Genomic DNA, 18331 nt, shown 5'->3' on the forward strand with positions numbered 1-18331 from the left:
CGCAGAAATGAAATAAACAAATATCTCGACCCTGTGTATCTATTGGTTGCTTGCACACCGGGTAACAGAACCCAGATTTTGGGACAACATTAGTCTAGATTAAGATACTTTGTATCTGTTTGAGAAAGATATGAAGGATATTAATACTTGCTATTTATATCATGAAATGCTAAAAGGTTTGCTCAGATCTTGAATTAAATGAAATTCTCAAATTCAGCATATTATTAGGACACCTGGACCATTCATTGACATTAATATTTTACTRTAAAACTTTTACATATAAAATTAAATTTGTTTTTTGAAATAGTCTTTAATCTCAGAAAAGTCTTATACAATACTTTAAACYCCCAAATATACAGTAAAATTAAAGTAATATACATAAAATTTAAGCAGATGTGCCACCTCCTATAAGCTCAACAGCAGAAAATTTAGAAAAGACAACTGAGATTTATTTGAATACTTACCAGAAGCTGTCCAGCAAAGCAGATAAAAAGGATGAAGGMAAGCAAGAGGAATGCTGCCCCAAATGAAATTCCAAGAATTGATGTTCTACAAGAAATAAGAAAGCATATATTCATTTGTAGCAAGATTTATTTGTATATAATATTGACAATGTTATGAAAAATAACCACGTGTAAGCTACAATTTACAATCATCAAAACCACAGAAAAACAAATTCAACTCTTACTGGAATGACAGGCCTTTTCCCTGCCATTTTGATTTTCTAATCTCTTGCATATAGAAACAGAGCTATTAAGAAAAGTTCATTAAATATACATACATACATACTTACATATATATATATATATATATATGCATATAAAAATATAATTTTAATCTCAGGAATGCTTGAATAGGCTTTACTTCCCATTTTGCAAAATTATTTTTTGGGCATGGGCATGGGCAGATATTAATTTCTATACAAGTCATTTAAATAGATAGAATGCATTAAAAGCAGCAACGGCTTTTTTGACTTTAGAAAACCTGTATTGAAAAAGAATCTTATTGCTACCTTTTTGCTGTTGATTTCATGACTTAAGCATTAACTTGTTGTAGCAGTGTGTATTGCCCATAAAAGTTGGGAAATTAATAGTGCTGGGACAACAACGTCCGGTTGTATGTGTCTCACAGCTGGAACCTGAGATATCTGCAATGCTGAAGTCTCTTCTTCAGCAAGGACTCAAATTTAAGGACTGCTCTCTCATGAACAGGTAGGGATTCAACACCTTCGTGATCTCCTTTTGTATAAAATTTTTCTAGCTGGTCAGCAGACTCTGACCTATCAGAGGACAGGAAGCACGATAGGAAAGAAGACTAAACACCATGAAGAGTATAGAACACTACTACCAACAACAAAACTTTATGAAAAAAAATAGTTAAGAGAAAGCTATAATGTTCCTGAATTCATCCTCGCTCAGCTCTGCATTCTAACTTAATTTTTTTCTTGTGTGATACAAATAGGAAACTCTAGCCAAAACAGCATCTCTGGCTTCTCAGTAAGCAGAGATAGGGATGCTGAAAACAACCTACCCATGTATTAATTCTCTAAATACAATGGAAATCTCTCCATATGAACACTGCAGTAAATGGCAATTGCTCCACAAGGCATATGTGAGCTATGTGGCACGACTGCCCAGGGAGAAAGCGGGGGACCTAATGCTGTGTAATGAATGTCAAGAGGGGATCAGTAGCTCTGCATCTGCTGCGCTGTGTAAGCAATAGAACCAGAGGCAGTCATCAAGTCCCTCACCTGAGCATCTGTTTCCCATGTTAACTATAGATTTGACAGAACTGCAGAATTTGAAAGTATGTCTCAACTCCTTTGGGTGCCAGCAAATATATTACTTTAGCAAACATGATCTGCTGGAGATACTGGAATGYAGTTTTTGGAAAAAGCTTTATATCTCTATTTTTTTCCACAAAACCATAATAAATGTTATGTTTTAAGTTAGCTCCTCCATGAACATATGAATCAGAATTAAAATATATTTTTAATAAAAGCATATGTCTGCTCTATTTGAATCCCATTTGAATTTAAATATACATGTTTTAGGAATTATACTAGTAAAGATTAAGAGTAGAAGTTGGATCCATTTCCATAGATTATGTACAAACATTGGAAAATATTGTGATCTGTTTTAACAACAGTGTTACAGAAGCCACTTTCAGGAAAGAACAAAAAAACATTAACTTCATAAACCAATTTGATGCCATCCTGCTGCCATTAAAAGCATTTTGGAGAGCAATCATCCAGAGAACCTTCCTTCRTGGATGAAAAACAAACACCTGGCAATTCCCACATATATTCGTCTTGAAACAGTACTTCCTCTACAATTTTTTTGAAAATTATTACTGCTGTTGAATATATGTTCTCCAAGAAATCCTTCTTGCTACCAAGACATTAAGCAGTATATTAGCATGTAAAAGTACAGTTTCTACCCTTAAGAATTTACCATCTAGTAAATGACAGAAGAGTGAGAGATAAGGAATATAATTAGCATGCACATTTTTTACACACATGTGGACACTTCCAATCATAAATGTCCTTCAGTAAGACTCAAGTAATCATTCCTGCATTTCAAATTACTGTTATACTCTTAGGGATAGATTCGATACAGAAAAGAAACCTGTTCAACACAAGAAATGTTTCACCACAAGAATGGCCTTTTGGGTCGAGTTTGGAGAGCATCTTTGTGCAAGAAGACAGGAAGATCTTTGTGAGAGAAACTGGAGAGTAAGAGAAATGAAGTGAAAGCACTGAGCGAAGAGAGCTTATACAAAGAGGATAAGATCACGCAGGTGAAGCAACCAGCAGAAAAAAATCTTTATTTTTTATGGATTGCCACAGATCAGCAGTGGCATCAAGGATGGCAGAAAAAAGAATTACAACTAAAGTGAACAACATCAAGATTTTGAGTGTTTAGATAAAGGGAAAAGTATTGAGGACAAAGGAAAGGACAATGGTATCTTAACAAACAGAGTTGAGTGGTGATTACAGGAAAAAAAAAACAATCTTTTCATTTCCCTGCTACCACCACCACCTCTTTTCTGGGGAGAGAGTAGGTCTTTGGTTTCAGTTGTGTTAAACTGGTAAAGTTTCATGTTGCTCCTGGAAGGAAAGAAGTGAGAGGAAGGAACCAAAACGGGAAGCAAAACACTGAAAATTAACTGCCAGGGTAAACAAGCCTCGCTTGAGGCAATGACTGCAGAAAAAGCCCAACACTGGTAGACTGTGAGTGCTTAGTAATGGCACAGCACTTTAGAGTACACTGATCCTGCCTCTACTGGACAGAGCCATCGGACGTACTGCATTTGTAAAATTCTTTTTGACAAGTTCAGGAAAACCATCCTGTGAAAAGAGTGCTTAGCACCTCAGGAGTCAGGTAAGATTCTGTTTAACCGGCCTCCTCCTACGCTTCTAGGGAAGCCCTGGTTTCTGAAAGCTCCCTTTGGTGCCCCACAGAGAACCTTTTTGGGGAAAGCCCTAGCACTAACCTGCAGAGGGACAGAGCTTGCAACTGAAGATAGGATATGACAAATTCCCAGGTTTCCAATACTTGCAAGTATAACTAACTTACGGTCTTGGATAGCCTTCTTATAGTACTCTACTTCCACCAGGAAAATTCAATTTTCAATAATTAATTTTTATGAGGTGGCATGAGAGCTGAAAAAATTTGTTTCTACATATACTTAAGCTCTTGTTGGTAACATTTTTACTGCAGAAATAATGCTTCCCTGTGCATTTAAAGGTGCTAAAAGATGGAAAACAGAAGATATTCTTCCTACACTYATGTAACTTCTAGGATAGTAAGTAACTTATGGTACACTTCCCATAATAGGACATAGTATATTTCTTTTTCTTGCTAGRAAATTGATATTCATGTTTTTAACAGTTTGATTGCAAATTCTGTTAAGGGAAAAAATATATACATGACAATACTGGATTTAGATTTTKGGGGTATTTAACAGTAGCTATACTTTTCTTGACCTGGATGATGCTTTCGCTAAGCCTCCAGAGTATTCAGTGAGTATGACGACTAACTGTATGGCACTTYCATTGTTGAGAAAAATCATGTGAGTATTATTATATATCATATATGAGTATATCTGTGAGTRTTTATTTATTTACTTATTTAATCAGATGCAAAAGAAAAATAGCTAGGAAGGGTGATCTTCTTTGTTTATTTTCCAYATTTTACATGTCCWCTTTCAGACAAAGTTCCTAGGTACCACCTCTCTCATGAAGAAATTCTGCTGTGCCTGACTACACATAGCATGTTAATGACTCCTGAACATCTTCAATAGGTAGAACTAGTTAGCATGACTTAGGACAGAGAGATGTAATTTCTTTAACATAGCAACCTCCRAGAGCAAAGCCTATGGAAGAACCTTAAATGCAGTCCCTACCAATTCCTCTCTGAAGCAGCACAGGGAGGATCTCCTGGTCAATGTGAATATATTCGCAGCTATTTAGCAGAATGTGTTTCAAAAAATATTTTAATCAAACTACATACAGGTGAGATTGCTGTGAATTTKCAGTGATATTTCTAGTAAGCCAATAAGGCTAAGAAGCACCAAGAAGGAAATGTAATGACTGAGATTTGCTGGCATTTTAGTGTTAAGATACAGACCTACTCCTCGCAACATCTCTCACTCCAAGCTACTGTTTACTTGATTGCATTTATATTTACTCCTTTGCATGAGAAGTCAGTTTATAATATGAACTCCCCATGTCGCTTTATCTACCCAAGGAAAAATAAAACATCAATAGCAGCCTTGAAATATGTGTCTCATGATGTTGGAAATATTTCTTTTTTCACATACTTGCAGCCTTCTGGATGTTACTCACCAAATATCCCCAAATTTACTTTAAAGTAGCAGGTGGTGCAACAGCAGAGAAATCAATGCTAGTATACTGCTGCAAAACCAGACTAATGGAATACTGAATCAATAAAACCACTGACAGATGTAGTTTCTCTCTATCCTCATTACATCATCATTTTAAAGTACTGTAGGATTTTTAGATTAAAAAAAAAAAAGGCCCAGATAGTCTTTTAAACCATGGAGTTTTGGTTTTTGCTAGAAGAAATAACATTTGTAGCACTGGATTCACTTTAAGTTATATTTGTGAAGACTACATGCAACCTTTTAAGTGGGCGCAAAACTGAAATTGTCAACAAGAGCTGCTAACAGCCTAGCCTTTTCCTTTGCCATTAATATTATATCATAATTACAGATAAGTAGCTAGTGCCTTCTTCATTTATATATGTGCAATAATGTATACACAATAAAAATATTACAAATAAAATATTAAAACCAAAACTTTGTTTTTTATAGGATCTTTAAAATACAAGTTGAAAGTAGGAAAAACACCAATGAGTTTATACTGTCTTTTTGTTACAATATGAAATGTTTTCTAAAAGACAATGAATAAGTACACTCCAACAAGCAACAYGTGCACAACCATTACATATTGAAGATAATTTTGCTTCCCAAGGAAAGCATTTATGTACAGCAATGATTTTGAACTGTTTCTGGATTTGTGGACCCCCAACATTTTTCCATCAGAGATGCAGACTCCTTGTTTTTCTTCTGTTTTTGCATCTCTTAATTCACAGATCCTTTGAAGCTGAAAACTATTAATTTAGCTAATATCTGATTTTATACTCTTGCATTTATAGTTTAATACGCAACCCTATAAAAGGACCAGACTTTCAATTTTGGTAATGAAAATGAGAAATTATGTGTATGTTTCGTTCTGATGTTTCTAAGAGAAGATCATATAATACTAGCCTTTGCAGGTTGGAGGACACTTTCCATAGCTGAATACAGCTCCTTAGAGTTCATTAATTTCAACTACCTGATAAATTTTATTGAACCACACATTTTATTTAAGAGATATAATAAGGATAAAGCAAAATGAGCATCTTTCTACTTCTATGAATAAATGAAACAAGGCTATGAAATAAAGCTATAAATTAGACTAAAAARACGTTTTCACTATGGAAATCAAATGAGAAATTGTTATGTCATTTATAGAGTGGATAAAAGCAGATTCATAAATCAAAAGCTAGAAAGGACTCGTCAGATCCAAGTTTATTTTTTGGTATGTCACAAATAAAGAATTTCCTCAAGTTAATTCCTGTACTAATCAAAATACACTGTGAGTTTATAAAATATATATCCACTGTGCAAAATGACAAAAGAAATCACTGTGTAAAATGACAATAAAACCAACTTTAAATTCTTATTTTGCAGTGGTAAATCCTAGAGTCAGGATATGATAGTGCTGAACTCATGTAAGTGTCCCCCTTTATAGAYTGCGTTTCAGGATTGGCAACTAGTCAGGGAACACTCTGCAAAGGAAACACTTTCATATCTGAGTAGATATATATATACTGTATATATAGATATATAAGGTGTTATAGTGTCCATAACACTTTATATATGTTATAAAACATGTCTGCAATATGTAAAGTCAATTTATAATGAAATAACAGTTCCTTCTGGCCTTGAATTCAAGTGAGAGTCAATACTTCAACACCAAACCAATCAAACAACTGAGGTTAAAAATATAGTTCCCAAAAGCACTGCAAAGGAAAAGACTGTGACTACAGAAATATTATAATCAGAAAATATAAAATGTTGTCTTTGGAAACAAGCATTATGAAATCAATATCAATTTTCCACTAGATAAATACCCAACACCAATATTCCATTTGAAGTAGGCTAATGAAATAGTTTTTTTTTTTTTTCCCCTGTTAAAATGGATTCCAAACTATCCCCAATTTTTTTGGCCTTTCTAGGATATGCAGAGATGGTAAGATAGCTAAGTTGTACAAACAAATAAAAATCAGCTTACAATTTTTCCCACAATCTCACATAAATAAATTCTGATATCAATAACTATTCCAGCATGTTGATTGTATTATTTTAAAAATAATTTTATAAAGAAAAAAAATTTACTTTWTATTTAGTTATTCTCTGTTGGTATGCAGGATAGAACAGTGCTAGCACAATAATCTATGTTAAATACATTTCATTAATCACAGTATCGATTCTGCAATCCATTTTGTCCCWCTTTCACATCCAATTGTCCCTGTATTTTGTGTAATCTTAGTCACAGAAACTTACAGCAAGTATTACTCTTTCTGCATATATGGATTTCATTCCTGTCCTTGTCCTGCATTTTTAAATGCAAAGAGAAAAACTAAAGGCAATCAAGAATTGATACTAACATCTGGACAAAAAGCTATAATAACATTTAAATTTAGAAACAAGCATAACTTTGAAAGTAAGCTGATATTCTCGTTCTTATCTTTTCAATTCCATTTATACGAATTAACATTTGTAATCTGACATTCATGAATTTTTAACTTATATATTATTAATTTTTAAATATATGAGCAAACATACATAGGCATGAGTAAATATTAGRACCATTAAATACCACTTACTTCGGCAATACCAGAATCTGCACGACAAAAATGCAGAAGAATATGAGACAGGCACAAGTCACATAATACTTAAATGCAGGCAGAGTAGTTGCTCGATACTAGAAAAAGAATGTGTACATGTTAAAAATAGAGTTGCTAAAACAGACAAAATATCACTTAACTGAAATTCCAGATCAAAAAAGCAGATTTGTATAAGCAGTCTTTAGCAACAGTGAATTTCTTGTTGTTCAGTAACTTTCCTATCAGCCCACATGGAGCCAGGGATGATCAGGCATCATATTGAATCCTTTCGCTCCTCGAAGTGAAAAGCACACATAGCCAGGTGAAATGGATATCTAYAGCACCTGATACAGGATTATCCCAAATTCATCATAAGAAGTTTAATTGAAAAAATACAGTGACAGCCAATAAAAWATATTTTTCCATTTTCAAGAATGGCTGATAATCCTTGGCTGACTCCAAGTTTCTAAGTAATTAATTTTCCACATCTAATTTTCAATTAAGAATAAAAATTTAGTGGACTGAACAAGCAAGTATATGTATACTATTTCCGAGAGGCTAGCTAATAATAACACCTATATTAATTAAGATTATAGTATTACTTCAATTAAAATACTTTATGTCTCTTTTAAAAGGCCTTATATGTCCACTGGTATTAGTAGACGGTTGATATTCTTAGGAGAGAGTCAATTTGCCCAATATTTTTCAAGACAAAAATTCTACATATAAATCTCTAATTAGCCTATAYGAAAAGATAAGAATTGAGTAATGAGTTATTTATTATAAGAATCACTCTGTTATTTGAAGTAAATATATCCAGATTGAAACTAGTCAAGTATTCAAAAGGAAATAACCTAAGTATTGACATTTTTCATAGGGTAAGAGTTTATTAAAGGAAAATGTAGCAAAGAATATTTTCATGAAGTGCTTAATATGCAAACCTCATAAATGGGAAGTGCATGAGCTGTGCTTTCTAATGGAAAACTCACAGCTGTGTCTTTGTATTCAGTGCCAAGTTCGGCCCTTGAAACTGGTGCACAAAACTTTACATRAACACGGCTGAATAAAACTTAGCACCCAGTAGCCTTTTTTCACTTCTGAAATCTGTGATAATTCAAAAGCAATTCTTGACATATACATGAATTCCAAGGCACATATGTCTGTGCTTGATGTRTATTTCTACAGCAAGTTTTTCTTTTGTTCTAGCTATTGAGTAAGTGTGTTGTATCTAAATGGTCTTATTCAAYAGTTTTGGACTTTCATCTGCTGTCAAAAATCTCAAAAAATTCTGACCAACTGGTGAATTCATTTCTGTGTGCTCCACACTTCTCTAGACAGCTCCTAATGAAGCCATGCAACTCACCTCTTAAKTTAAATATTTTTTTTATTTTATTACCTTGCTTTACTTTCAGGTCCTGTAAGGCCTGAAAAGCTCCTGTTTAAATCAAAGTCAAGCTTCCCACTGAGTTCTTTTAAGTCAACACTGGACTGGTGAGTCAACAAAAGGAAGAGAAGAAAGGCATTAAAAAGCCAGATCTGAATAGAACAATTAGTTCTTTGCCATGCTAGCACGCTGCAGTCTAAAAGAGACCAGACTCCTACAGGGCACATCTACACAGCTAAATACCTCCGCTCCCTGATTTTCTCCCAAGTCCAAAGTGTGRTGGTAACTGTCCAGATGTGACAGTTTGCTCCCAAGTTCTCTTTTAGAGTTAATCAATTAGTACTCTTAATTAAAATCTGCTTGTGTTCCTGGGGTCCATTTGCTCCAGGCAGTGCACTCCATAAACAGTACAGATCCATGCCAGATCTAGTTTCTTTTCTCTTATGTCACCTCTACACAGTCTCCACAAGCCTTGACACTTGAAGAGCATACAACATTTTCCTTTAGCTCTCTCCTTCCTACAACACSACCATTCAGCTGAGCTGTGAGAGCACCTGAAGGTGATTTCAGATGCTTTGAACCGCAAGACATCTGTAGAAATTATTAATTATGTCTYGGAGCACCATGTGGGGCCTACAGGATACTTAAACTTATGATATGTATTATGAACCCAGCCAGATTGCTTTAGATAGGGTTAATCCTCTGCATCAGTTCCATGAGCAGTGTGGACCCAGATATTGCCTCTGTCCTTSTGCAAAAGCAAAGAATAGTTCCTCTCCCCCAAAAACATTGTTCTCAGGCCATAAAGGGATCAACCACACATGTAATACTAGAAGCAGCAATCCAGCAAGCTAGATTCAATCAGCCAATAAGAAAAGTAGACGATAAGAACAAATCCTGCATTTCCTCTCTTCCTGGGGCCTAGTGCGTGTTTGAACTACAGGAAGGCACCTGCAGTCCTCTCCAGATTCACTGTTCTGAAAACTATTGAAGAACTAGGTCTCTAAGTCATTTCCTTCAGAAAACGCTCAATCTCCTCCCCTTTTTAAAAAATAGGACAGTAGAAAAAGAGTGTGGTAATGCTTCCTCTACTCCTATTCTCATTAAGTTCATTCATTTGTACAGCCAGCTGGAGACAAACCTATCTCCTGCTCTCCTGAAGGGCACCTTAACTTTCCAGCTATCGACTATCCTGTGCTAATGGAGAAGAGGCAGTCTTCCTGATGAAGCTTTGTGATGTCTAAAAACACACTCAAGATCCAAAAAGCCTTTGAAGAATGAAAAGAAAAGGCCTAACTTCCTAGGCTAGTGGTTAAGGCAAACACTTAAAAAGGAGGAATCTTTCATTCTGATCATTACTCCAAGCACTGCAAACACTACCATTTACCCTGTCTGCACATACAAGTATCAAACATATTTATCAAACATATATGTCATAAGAACAGTTAGTGTGTTGCATCCAAGGCAGCTGTTTTTTTTTTCTTTTTTTTTTCAATAATATTTACAGTACTATGTCCTTGGAATGATTCTGAGTGTCAATCTCCTACAGAGAAAACTAATGAGCAACTGAAATCATTACAAGACTACAACAGGTGGAGTCTTTGAGACGTGCCAAAAGAAAAGAAAAAACAGAAACAGTAGACTTAAGTAAATGTCCTTTGAGGTTGTAGGTGATGGACCTGTGTATCCATTGCTCCTGTTACAGCAAATCTCACTGTCACACCTGCCCTCCACTTCTGAAAATTTCAAGAAATTCAAGTGAATTGTAGAGCACTTCCAAAATTGCCCTGGAAAGGGGAAAGGGGTCTCAAACCTTTTACTCATGACTTTTCTTTCACAAATGAGCTAAAATATTATTGTAACCTTTCGAAGAACTGCAAGGCAGGTGTTGAGGCCAAGGCTCTATGTTACAAATGCATGGGATACAGGCCTCCCTTAGGATGAGGCAGTGCAGGAAGCAACCATGAACTTCCACTGAAAATAACTTACCTCTTTTTCCAGAGTTTTGTTATAGAAMAGAAGTGATATTCTTTGAATGTCTTCAGATTTAAGCCACTGCCTAGAAAGGAAGAAGAAATATCATAGAATTTTATAACTGACACAAGAATTATACTTACATTCCTGAATTACAGAATTTATATTACTGAAAAACAGTAGAATAAGAAAATATTATTGAATATGTGTATTCCAACACATATGATGAATCATGCTGACAATAAAACAGGATCTGACAACTCCCAACTTCCTTTTGTCTTCTATTGATAATATATAAATATATAAAAGAAAAGCTCAGATGATCCATTTTTATGTGAACTATTCACTAGGACAATCAATGGAGAGATTTATATAATGTACTGCTGACATGGACATTCCACTTGTGTCCAAAACCTGTCAAACCTGTCAAAACTACCAAAAACTATCAAGTGCACAGAAGAGAACCTGAGAAAAGGACAGTCCTTCATAAGATATCTTTATAAAGCACATTGTCACAATATACAAGAATGACAGGTAAATTAGACTTTATGGACTCCTATCGTATTCTGAATCAGTATAAAAAAATATAATTAAAAACATGGAGTGGTTCTGTCTTTGAGCTAAATTAGTTTCCTGACTGTGATCCTGTCCTCTAGCTGTAGATTTTGATCTTTTTACTGATTATAAAGATCTCTTCTCCGCTTAAAGATGAGAAATGCAAAATAGAATAAATAGTTGCAGTGAAATAATGTCTATTTTAAAATGAATCTTGACAAAATCTTGATATAACACCTTTTTTGTGAAAATAAATGTTCTAATATGAAAGTTTACATCTATTTTAATGGACACTTGAAAAGAATCAGACTGTTTAAATTGCAGGGGTTAGGTGGCTTGAACTTGAAGGAGACTAGAGAAATTAAAAAAAAAAACAGAACATATAAGCAGCCTCTTTCTGATAACATGCAATTTCTGAGCTTGAACACTAATAGCAGGGTTTGAGATGTTTTTTGCAGCCTTTCCAGTTATAACTCTAAATTAGGCTAAGCTAGTACTGTACCTAACATGCTTTCTAAGCAAAAAGGAAAGTCTCCATTGATAGAGAAGTGTAAATTGGTAGCAATAATGAACCACAATATGAGAAAAAAAAATCCTAAATTAAGAACTTAGGAGAACAGGAATGGGCAAAATGGCGTGTGAGATGTTAGCTTTGATTTGTGAAACATAAAATAATTGTTTTCTTTCCAGGAAGACTGCCCCTCTTCCTGTGCACTGCTGCCTCAATTTATCCATTTCATTTTCAAAAGGGGCTGAAAATATATTCAGCCCTAGGGATGTTTAATTCAAAAATATATTTTTCAGTTGGAGGTGAAACAGCTCACATCTGCATCTGATCGTAGTTAGGAGAGTCTGAGAAGAAAAAGGTTTGATAGTGGGGTCCATGGAGCATGGTGGCTTTGTGTGCAGAGCTACTTCTAAAGGCCAAATTTGGCCTGTAGACATTTGTTCACATGTGAAGTCATGAATGCCACTTACAGTAAAGGCTCTGTACTTCTCATTACTAGCTCATATTTTCAGGAACTTTTAGTGCTACTAAGAAGATTGTTAAAATGATACTGGTACCATCCTTATTAAGGTAGTTGTAAAAATTTCAAGAAAGCTGTAGTAACTCCATATTTTTGCCCTGCAGTTTTGATTTGTTGATTGTTCTGGGTTCACAGATCCATCGTTTGTTTCTTTTGTGAGAAAAGGCTAACTTTTGACTAAGCCTGGGTTTGGAAAATCTCWGTTTCACAAACACTCAGCAGAGATGTCTCACTTCCATACAGATGTTTTCAGAATATCTCACTTTCAGCAAACATTTTCTGCTTTTTCATAAATTCCTGTTTTCCAACTAGACTTTACATACACAGTTTCTGAAGGGAATGAGGAGGCTGCATGCTCAGCTTCCATACAACTGCTGCTGTCAGCTGTCTTGATTGCCAGCACCAGAAATAAAGCAAAAGACATCGCAAATCTGTACTGCCAGAACCTTTCTGTAGCCGAATCTCCAGGCACAATGAAGAAAGAGGAAGAAACACGACCTCCATCACAGAAGGGTAAGCAAAACTCAGAGAGGTTTTGTGAGACTGGAAAATGGATGAAGCAAAAAGGTTGGGAAAGGAGTAGCCAGAAGACAGGGAAAGCAGTGAGAGCAAACGGAAGCATTAAGTAGGTGCTGATAGGTCTGAGATGAGGGAGAAAGTATCATACAAACAAATGGAAGTGGAGAACAAGCACAGATGAAGGGGCACAAAGATACATACTTTTGGCACAGAGATAAGGACAGAAAAATCCATAATCACTGCACAACTTYTTGCTTAGTCTAAAAGTTACTGAATTATCTGCAAGGGTGTGGGAATATACCATCTGGGAAGCTAAATATTAAATTTCTGCTTAAATTCTTCAATTCTGGGAACAACACAGACAGGCAACTAAATTCTGCTTGTATTCCCAGGGCACTTGGCTAGATAGGCTTTGTCTGATGGAGAACATCCAGCCCGATATTCAGCATAGAACATAGCAGCTGCAGTGACTTAGATAAAAAATATGAAAGAGACAGTGTGTCTCTAATACAGTAACCAACTTATCAGATAACTTTAATTTAACTCCGTCTGTGGGTATACATTATCCAGCAGATTCTAGTCCGTCCATTTCTACAAAAATCCCCTAATCACCAAGGCACAGGGTGCATGGCCAGGGCTACTCATCCCCTCTTGTGGAGGACAAGTGCTTTGCTGCCAGGAAYACAATGGTCAAGGGAAAAGAATACACACACACACACACACACAMAMAAAAAAAGAAAGTAAAAGTACTAGTTTCTTCACAGGTTTTCTTGAAAGTTTGATTCATGATTCACAAAAAGTAACAGATTTAGCTTTGCAACCATTCCATTAGATTAGCTGATAGTATTATTTTCATTTTACAGTTGAAAACTATATAGAAACTATATAGAAAAACTRTATAGAAAAAAATGATGCAACTACATAAAAAATCATTAGTTTTGTGCCCCAAATTTAGGACATCTTTAGGACATCTTCTATCTATTTTTTCTGCGTATTTAGCATTCCTGTAATTAAAACATTATTGAATTAATTTGCTGTTTGGGGCATCACCACTTTTGTAAATTTGCTCCCAGGTCCACAATTGAATAATCTGATTTAAGTGAATCATTCAGTAAAACAAGACAGAGATAGACAGAGAATCTAGTTTTCAAAGGCGGCATTCAGCTTCCCTAACATAGGAATTCATTCCTTATCTTTCTTCTGTCCCACACATAATTCACAAAACACACATAAACTTTGGCAGCAATGTCTTTATCACACAAATCTCTTTTATCCTCAATCTTCTCTGAATTTTATGCTCTAATAAGTTAAGACAGGGATTCTCTGCCCTTTATGGGGCAGGGATTCTTTATGCCTATATGCAAGGTGCCTTATCTTTGACATCGAACTATTGGTTTTAGAAAGCATTTATCATAGCAAGAGTACCTGAAAACAAATAAAGACTGCAAAAATGTATAGAGCTGTTTTTGGCAAGTCTAGCAAAATGAAAAGGCTTTTGCTTATCAGATAACTTACTTCCTTTCATTGAATTCTTTTTTATGACTTAAAAATATCAGCATTATTTTCTAAAAATCTCGAAAATATTTTCCTAAAACCAAGTACTTTCTAATAGGATTATCAGATGCAAAAACAAGTGTGATAAATGAGTATTTAATAATTAGGTATAATACTTATCTAAGTAAGACTCTGCATAGCAGAAATTGGAGGAAGAACATATAATTCATCACAGTTATTATCCACATTTTTCAAAGGKCAATTCTCTGATTTCATCAGGTAAATATGAGAAGCCTGAACACTTATTTTGGACTGCTATTGATTTTTATCTATTTGCCAACAGACTGAGACCATCTGCACAGCCTCCAGTTTCTCCTAGGACACAGAGGCAATACACACCACACTGCCTCCTCTCATGCTTTCAATGTGCCATCGAAYTTGGCCTACACTAAGAGCCTTCCCCAAACTGTACATCTAGGGAAAATTTCTAGTTCTAAGATGTTTCTGTCACAATCATGAAGTGTTAATTTTCAACTCACTTCGATTTCCTTGCCAGATATATTTCTGCATTTCTTATTTCTCTGCTGGCTGATGAGATAATTCTGTTGCATTACAGCTATGAGTGTGCAGTTACGGAGCCAAGTACTTCTTTGCTGTGAAGTTCAAGGACAGCCAAAACCTTTGTCACAGTGTGATTCACAAACACGGTCTTATCCCATAGAATAGAAAATGTTACCRTGCAGCCTATCTTCATGAGATGCAGACAGCAGTGCCGGCAGCAGTGCCACTGTTTTCAATGCAGTGGATGCACATGAGAAGGAGAAATAGCAAACACACTTATGTGGATGCTGAAGGAGGGAGACAACCCAGGATGCAAACCTACTTTTGAGCATTGATTCCATCAATGGCCTGAATCATCCTCTCATTCAGTTCCTCCTCAAACCTTTTTTTCTGTGATTTTGTTCTGAAATGAAAAATGGAGGCAGTTATTTTGGAAAATCATTACATTGTTAATAAACTTTTAGTTTAACAACTTTAGAAAACAAGGGGTAATAGCTGGCATAGAACTGATAGGATAATACCAAGGTTTTAACATTTATGCTGCAACAGCAACTACAGGCTTCAGCCACACTGAGCCTCATTGTACAAAGTTCTTAACAAAAGCAGCATAAGCTACAGACTTTGCCACACACACACACACAGAAGTATAATCTAGGGCTTAACTATTGGGAAGCACTTAGAAACAAACAAAAGTAAACATCCTGTAAAAACACAGATTTCTAGAGAAATTATGGTTAAGCAAAGTCATTCATAATGGTATGAATTTCTGAAAAAATGGCATATGCTCAAATCCTTAAAATATTCCTGTTTCTTTCAGTTATTTTTAAAAATTGTTTGACAGAGTTGTGTGATGTGCCAGTATGCTGATGCATAATAAGCTCCTCTACAGAAAGGCTGCTAACTCTTCCTTTCTTGGAAATACTTTTAACAAGAGCACCAAGCTTTAAATTAGTTGCAAACATATGTCATATTCCTCTTTTTATAACACAACTGTAATGAAAAACTGTATTGAAAAAAGGATCTTTTATGTTCACTGGGYCCAGCATGAATCCAACTGAGGATCATAGGAATGAGTTTGTCTCTTCTAACACACACTGCTGCAAGCATCATCAGTTCTTTCAGGAGTTGTGCTCACCTTAAAACTGGCATTTCAAATATTTCCACAGATTATGACTCTCTTCCTTGAAAAATTAAATCTAGTGCTAACTTAGTAACAATGTTTGGTTGGAAGTCAACATTCACATCTGAAATATTACTCTGCAATTAGCAAAATTTTCTTAATCTACAAAATTAAACCTGCCAATGGTAATACAATCCTTCTTCTTCTACATTAAGATTTTGAGTTATTTCCCCAAAACTGATATCCTATTTCAGGTTTCAAATTTACTTACAGTAACTTTACACAATCCAACTGTTTTCATCTTTATTCAATGCTACAAAATTTATGTAAACACACGTTTACCACTTATTTTTCACRTATGGAAAAATCTACCTAAGAAAAATAACTAGACGTGTAAGAAGACATTATTTAATCATACATAGTCGTATTGGCAGATCCCTAACAACATAAGAATATCATGCAACTATGTTAAGAGTTAAGACTGCCACAAACATAAGCCTACAGTTAGGCTTCACAACCCACATTTTCACGTTCTAACAAAACACCTGATTTTCAAAGTGCTTATTATCATTTCAGCTCTTCCCTCTGGGAATGACTAACCAGCATATCTAAAATCTTAGTTGCATGCCTCAGTATAGACAGAAGACTACTAATGGTTTCCAGAAGTTACTTACATAACATGAAGAACAACAGCACGGTATCAAGACACCTGCTAAAATCTGCACCTTTCAAATCTATTTTGGAGTGGAATTTAGAAGCAGAAAAACACAAGCATCTGAGTATCTTAAAGAATTGCATTATTTGAAAACACCACAGGCCAAAGATCTTTTTTTYCTCTTCTTCTTCTTTTTTATTATAAGGCTGAAATAAGTTCTTTAACATACACTCCAAACATAAATGCTTGGTTTCACAGCCAGAAAATCTTTGTTAATATTATGGTGATTCAGTCATTACCTCTTCATCTTCTATAAACTAGCAATATTTTATGTGAATGCACAGCTTCCCAGGAACTGGTGTTTTGTCTACAAGGCATTTATCGAGCAGAGATGGGCACAGAATAGACAGAAGTAGTAGCTTGCATAATCAGAGGGAGAACAAAAGTACAAAATTTGAAGGGTTCTTTCAAGCTGTTTTATGGTGTTTGTGATGTGAMTTATGTTCTTGCAAGAAAGACATTATCTGAAGTGCATTAAAATAAAAAGTAACCATTTGAGATTTTCTTAAAGTGCTAGGCTTCTGTTTTTAACAGCAATCATTCTTTTCTTGAGATAAAAATTCTGGATATTTTTAAAGAAAGTGATCAGTTCCTCCCCATGTCCATTTCTCACCATGTTGCCCTTAGTAATTGAAATAACAAGCAGGAAAATAAGAACTTAAAGTTATTGCGATTTTGCAAATATTTTGTATGGCAGAAGCACTGCTGGAGAACCAGAAAGAACTTTTTGAATATTTACTACTCCAAAACACTACAGACCCTGAAATACTACTACACAATGCAAATACAAAGTAATTAACAAAATATATAAATATCTCTTTGTGTATATGAGCATATATGTTACAATACCAAATATTAAAAATCTTTTCCATTTGCCTTTTCCCCCCTGTGCCTCCCCTCTCAGTTTCCTTGTACATCATTTATTTGCATGCTGAAAGAGTAAAGAGACTGAAAGACACTGAAAGAGTAAAGAGAAAGAAACAGAAGCCCATCAACATACTGATGCTGCTCTGGAATAATGCTATTTGTTAGGAGGAAAAGTGTATTCACAGTTCATAAGTAACATGTTTTAAAAATCTATTTTCAGAGACTTTATTTACATAGAAGTATCAGCAGAAAAAACAGTCTGAGTTCCAATATTTGAAAGCACGTCATATATATGAATGCATTTGAATATACGTATATACATGTATTTATATACACTTAATATGACTAAATATTTTTTTCAAATGAATTTACCTCTCTCTGCAACGCTGAAAATGATATTGTCCCATAGGAACATCCTAAAAAAATAAAACAAAATCTCATATCAGTTACAATAGACCTTGACAAGATTAAGTCACTTCAAAACTAGTGATAAAAACAGGGTCAATTAAGGAGAAAATTTCAAATACAAGTACTTTTAACATTACATTAAAATTCTATTAAAAAAGAAATCTAGGAACAGAAGATGGAAAAGGGAGTGATCTGGAGACAAATTGAAGTGACATTATAAACACTAAATTACACCTAAAACCATCTGAA

General features: G+C 34.9%; 1 protein-coding gene across 1 annotated transcript in view; it reads right to left on the bottom strand.

Moving 5' to 3' along the window:
* Positions 1 to 464: 464 nt before the first annotated feature.
* LOC146589365 (adenylate cyclase type 2-like) overlaps positions 465 to 18331 on the bottom strand; it is a gene marked incomplete at its 3' end in the record, with an annotated part of 166108 nt that continues 148241 nt past the window's right edge. Inside the window, exons 11-15 of the mRNA XM_085316348.1 lie at positions 18047 to 18090; positions 15295 to 15375; positions 10831 to 10900; positions 7458 to 7555; positions 465 to 549 (exon numbers count right to left, since the gene is read on the bottom strand). Of these exons, the coding sequence (XP_085172474.1) occupies positions 465 to 549; positions 7458 to 7555; positions 10831 to 10900; positions 15295 to 15375; positions 18047 to 18090 (378 nt within the window). The remainder of the gene's footprint in view (positions 550 to 7457; positions 7556 to 10830; positions 10901 to 15294; positions 15376 to 18046; positions 18091 to 18331) is intronic.

This window comes from Rhea americana, unplaced genomic scaffold (genome assembly GCF_003343005.1).
Source record: "Rhea americana isolate MKP2758 unplaced genomic scaffold, rheAme1 scaffold_463, whole genome shotgun sequence".
In the NCBI taxonomy this organism is placed as follows: domain Eukaryota; kingdom Metazoa; phylum Chordata; class Aves; order Rheiformes; family Rheidae; genus Rhea; species Rhea americana.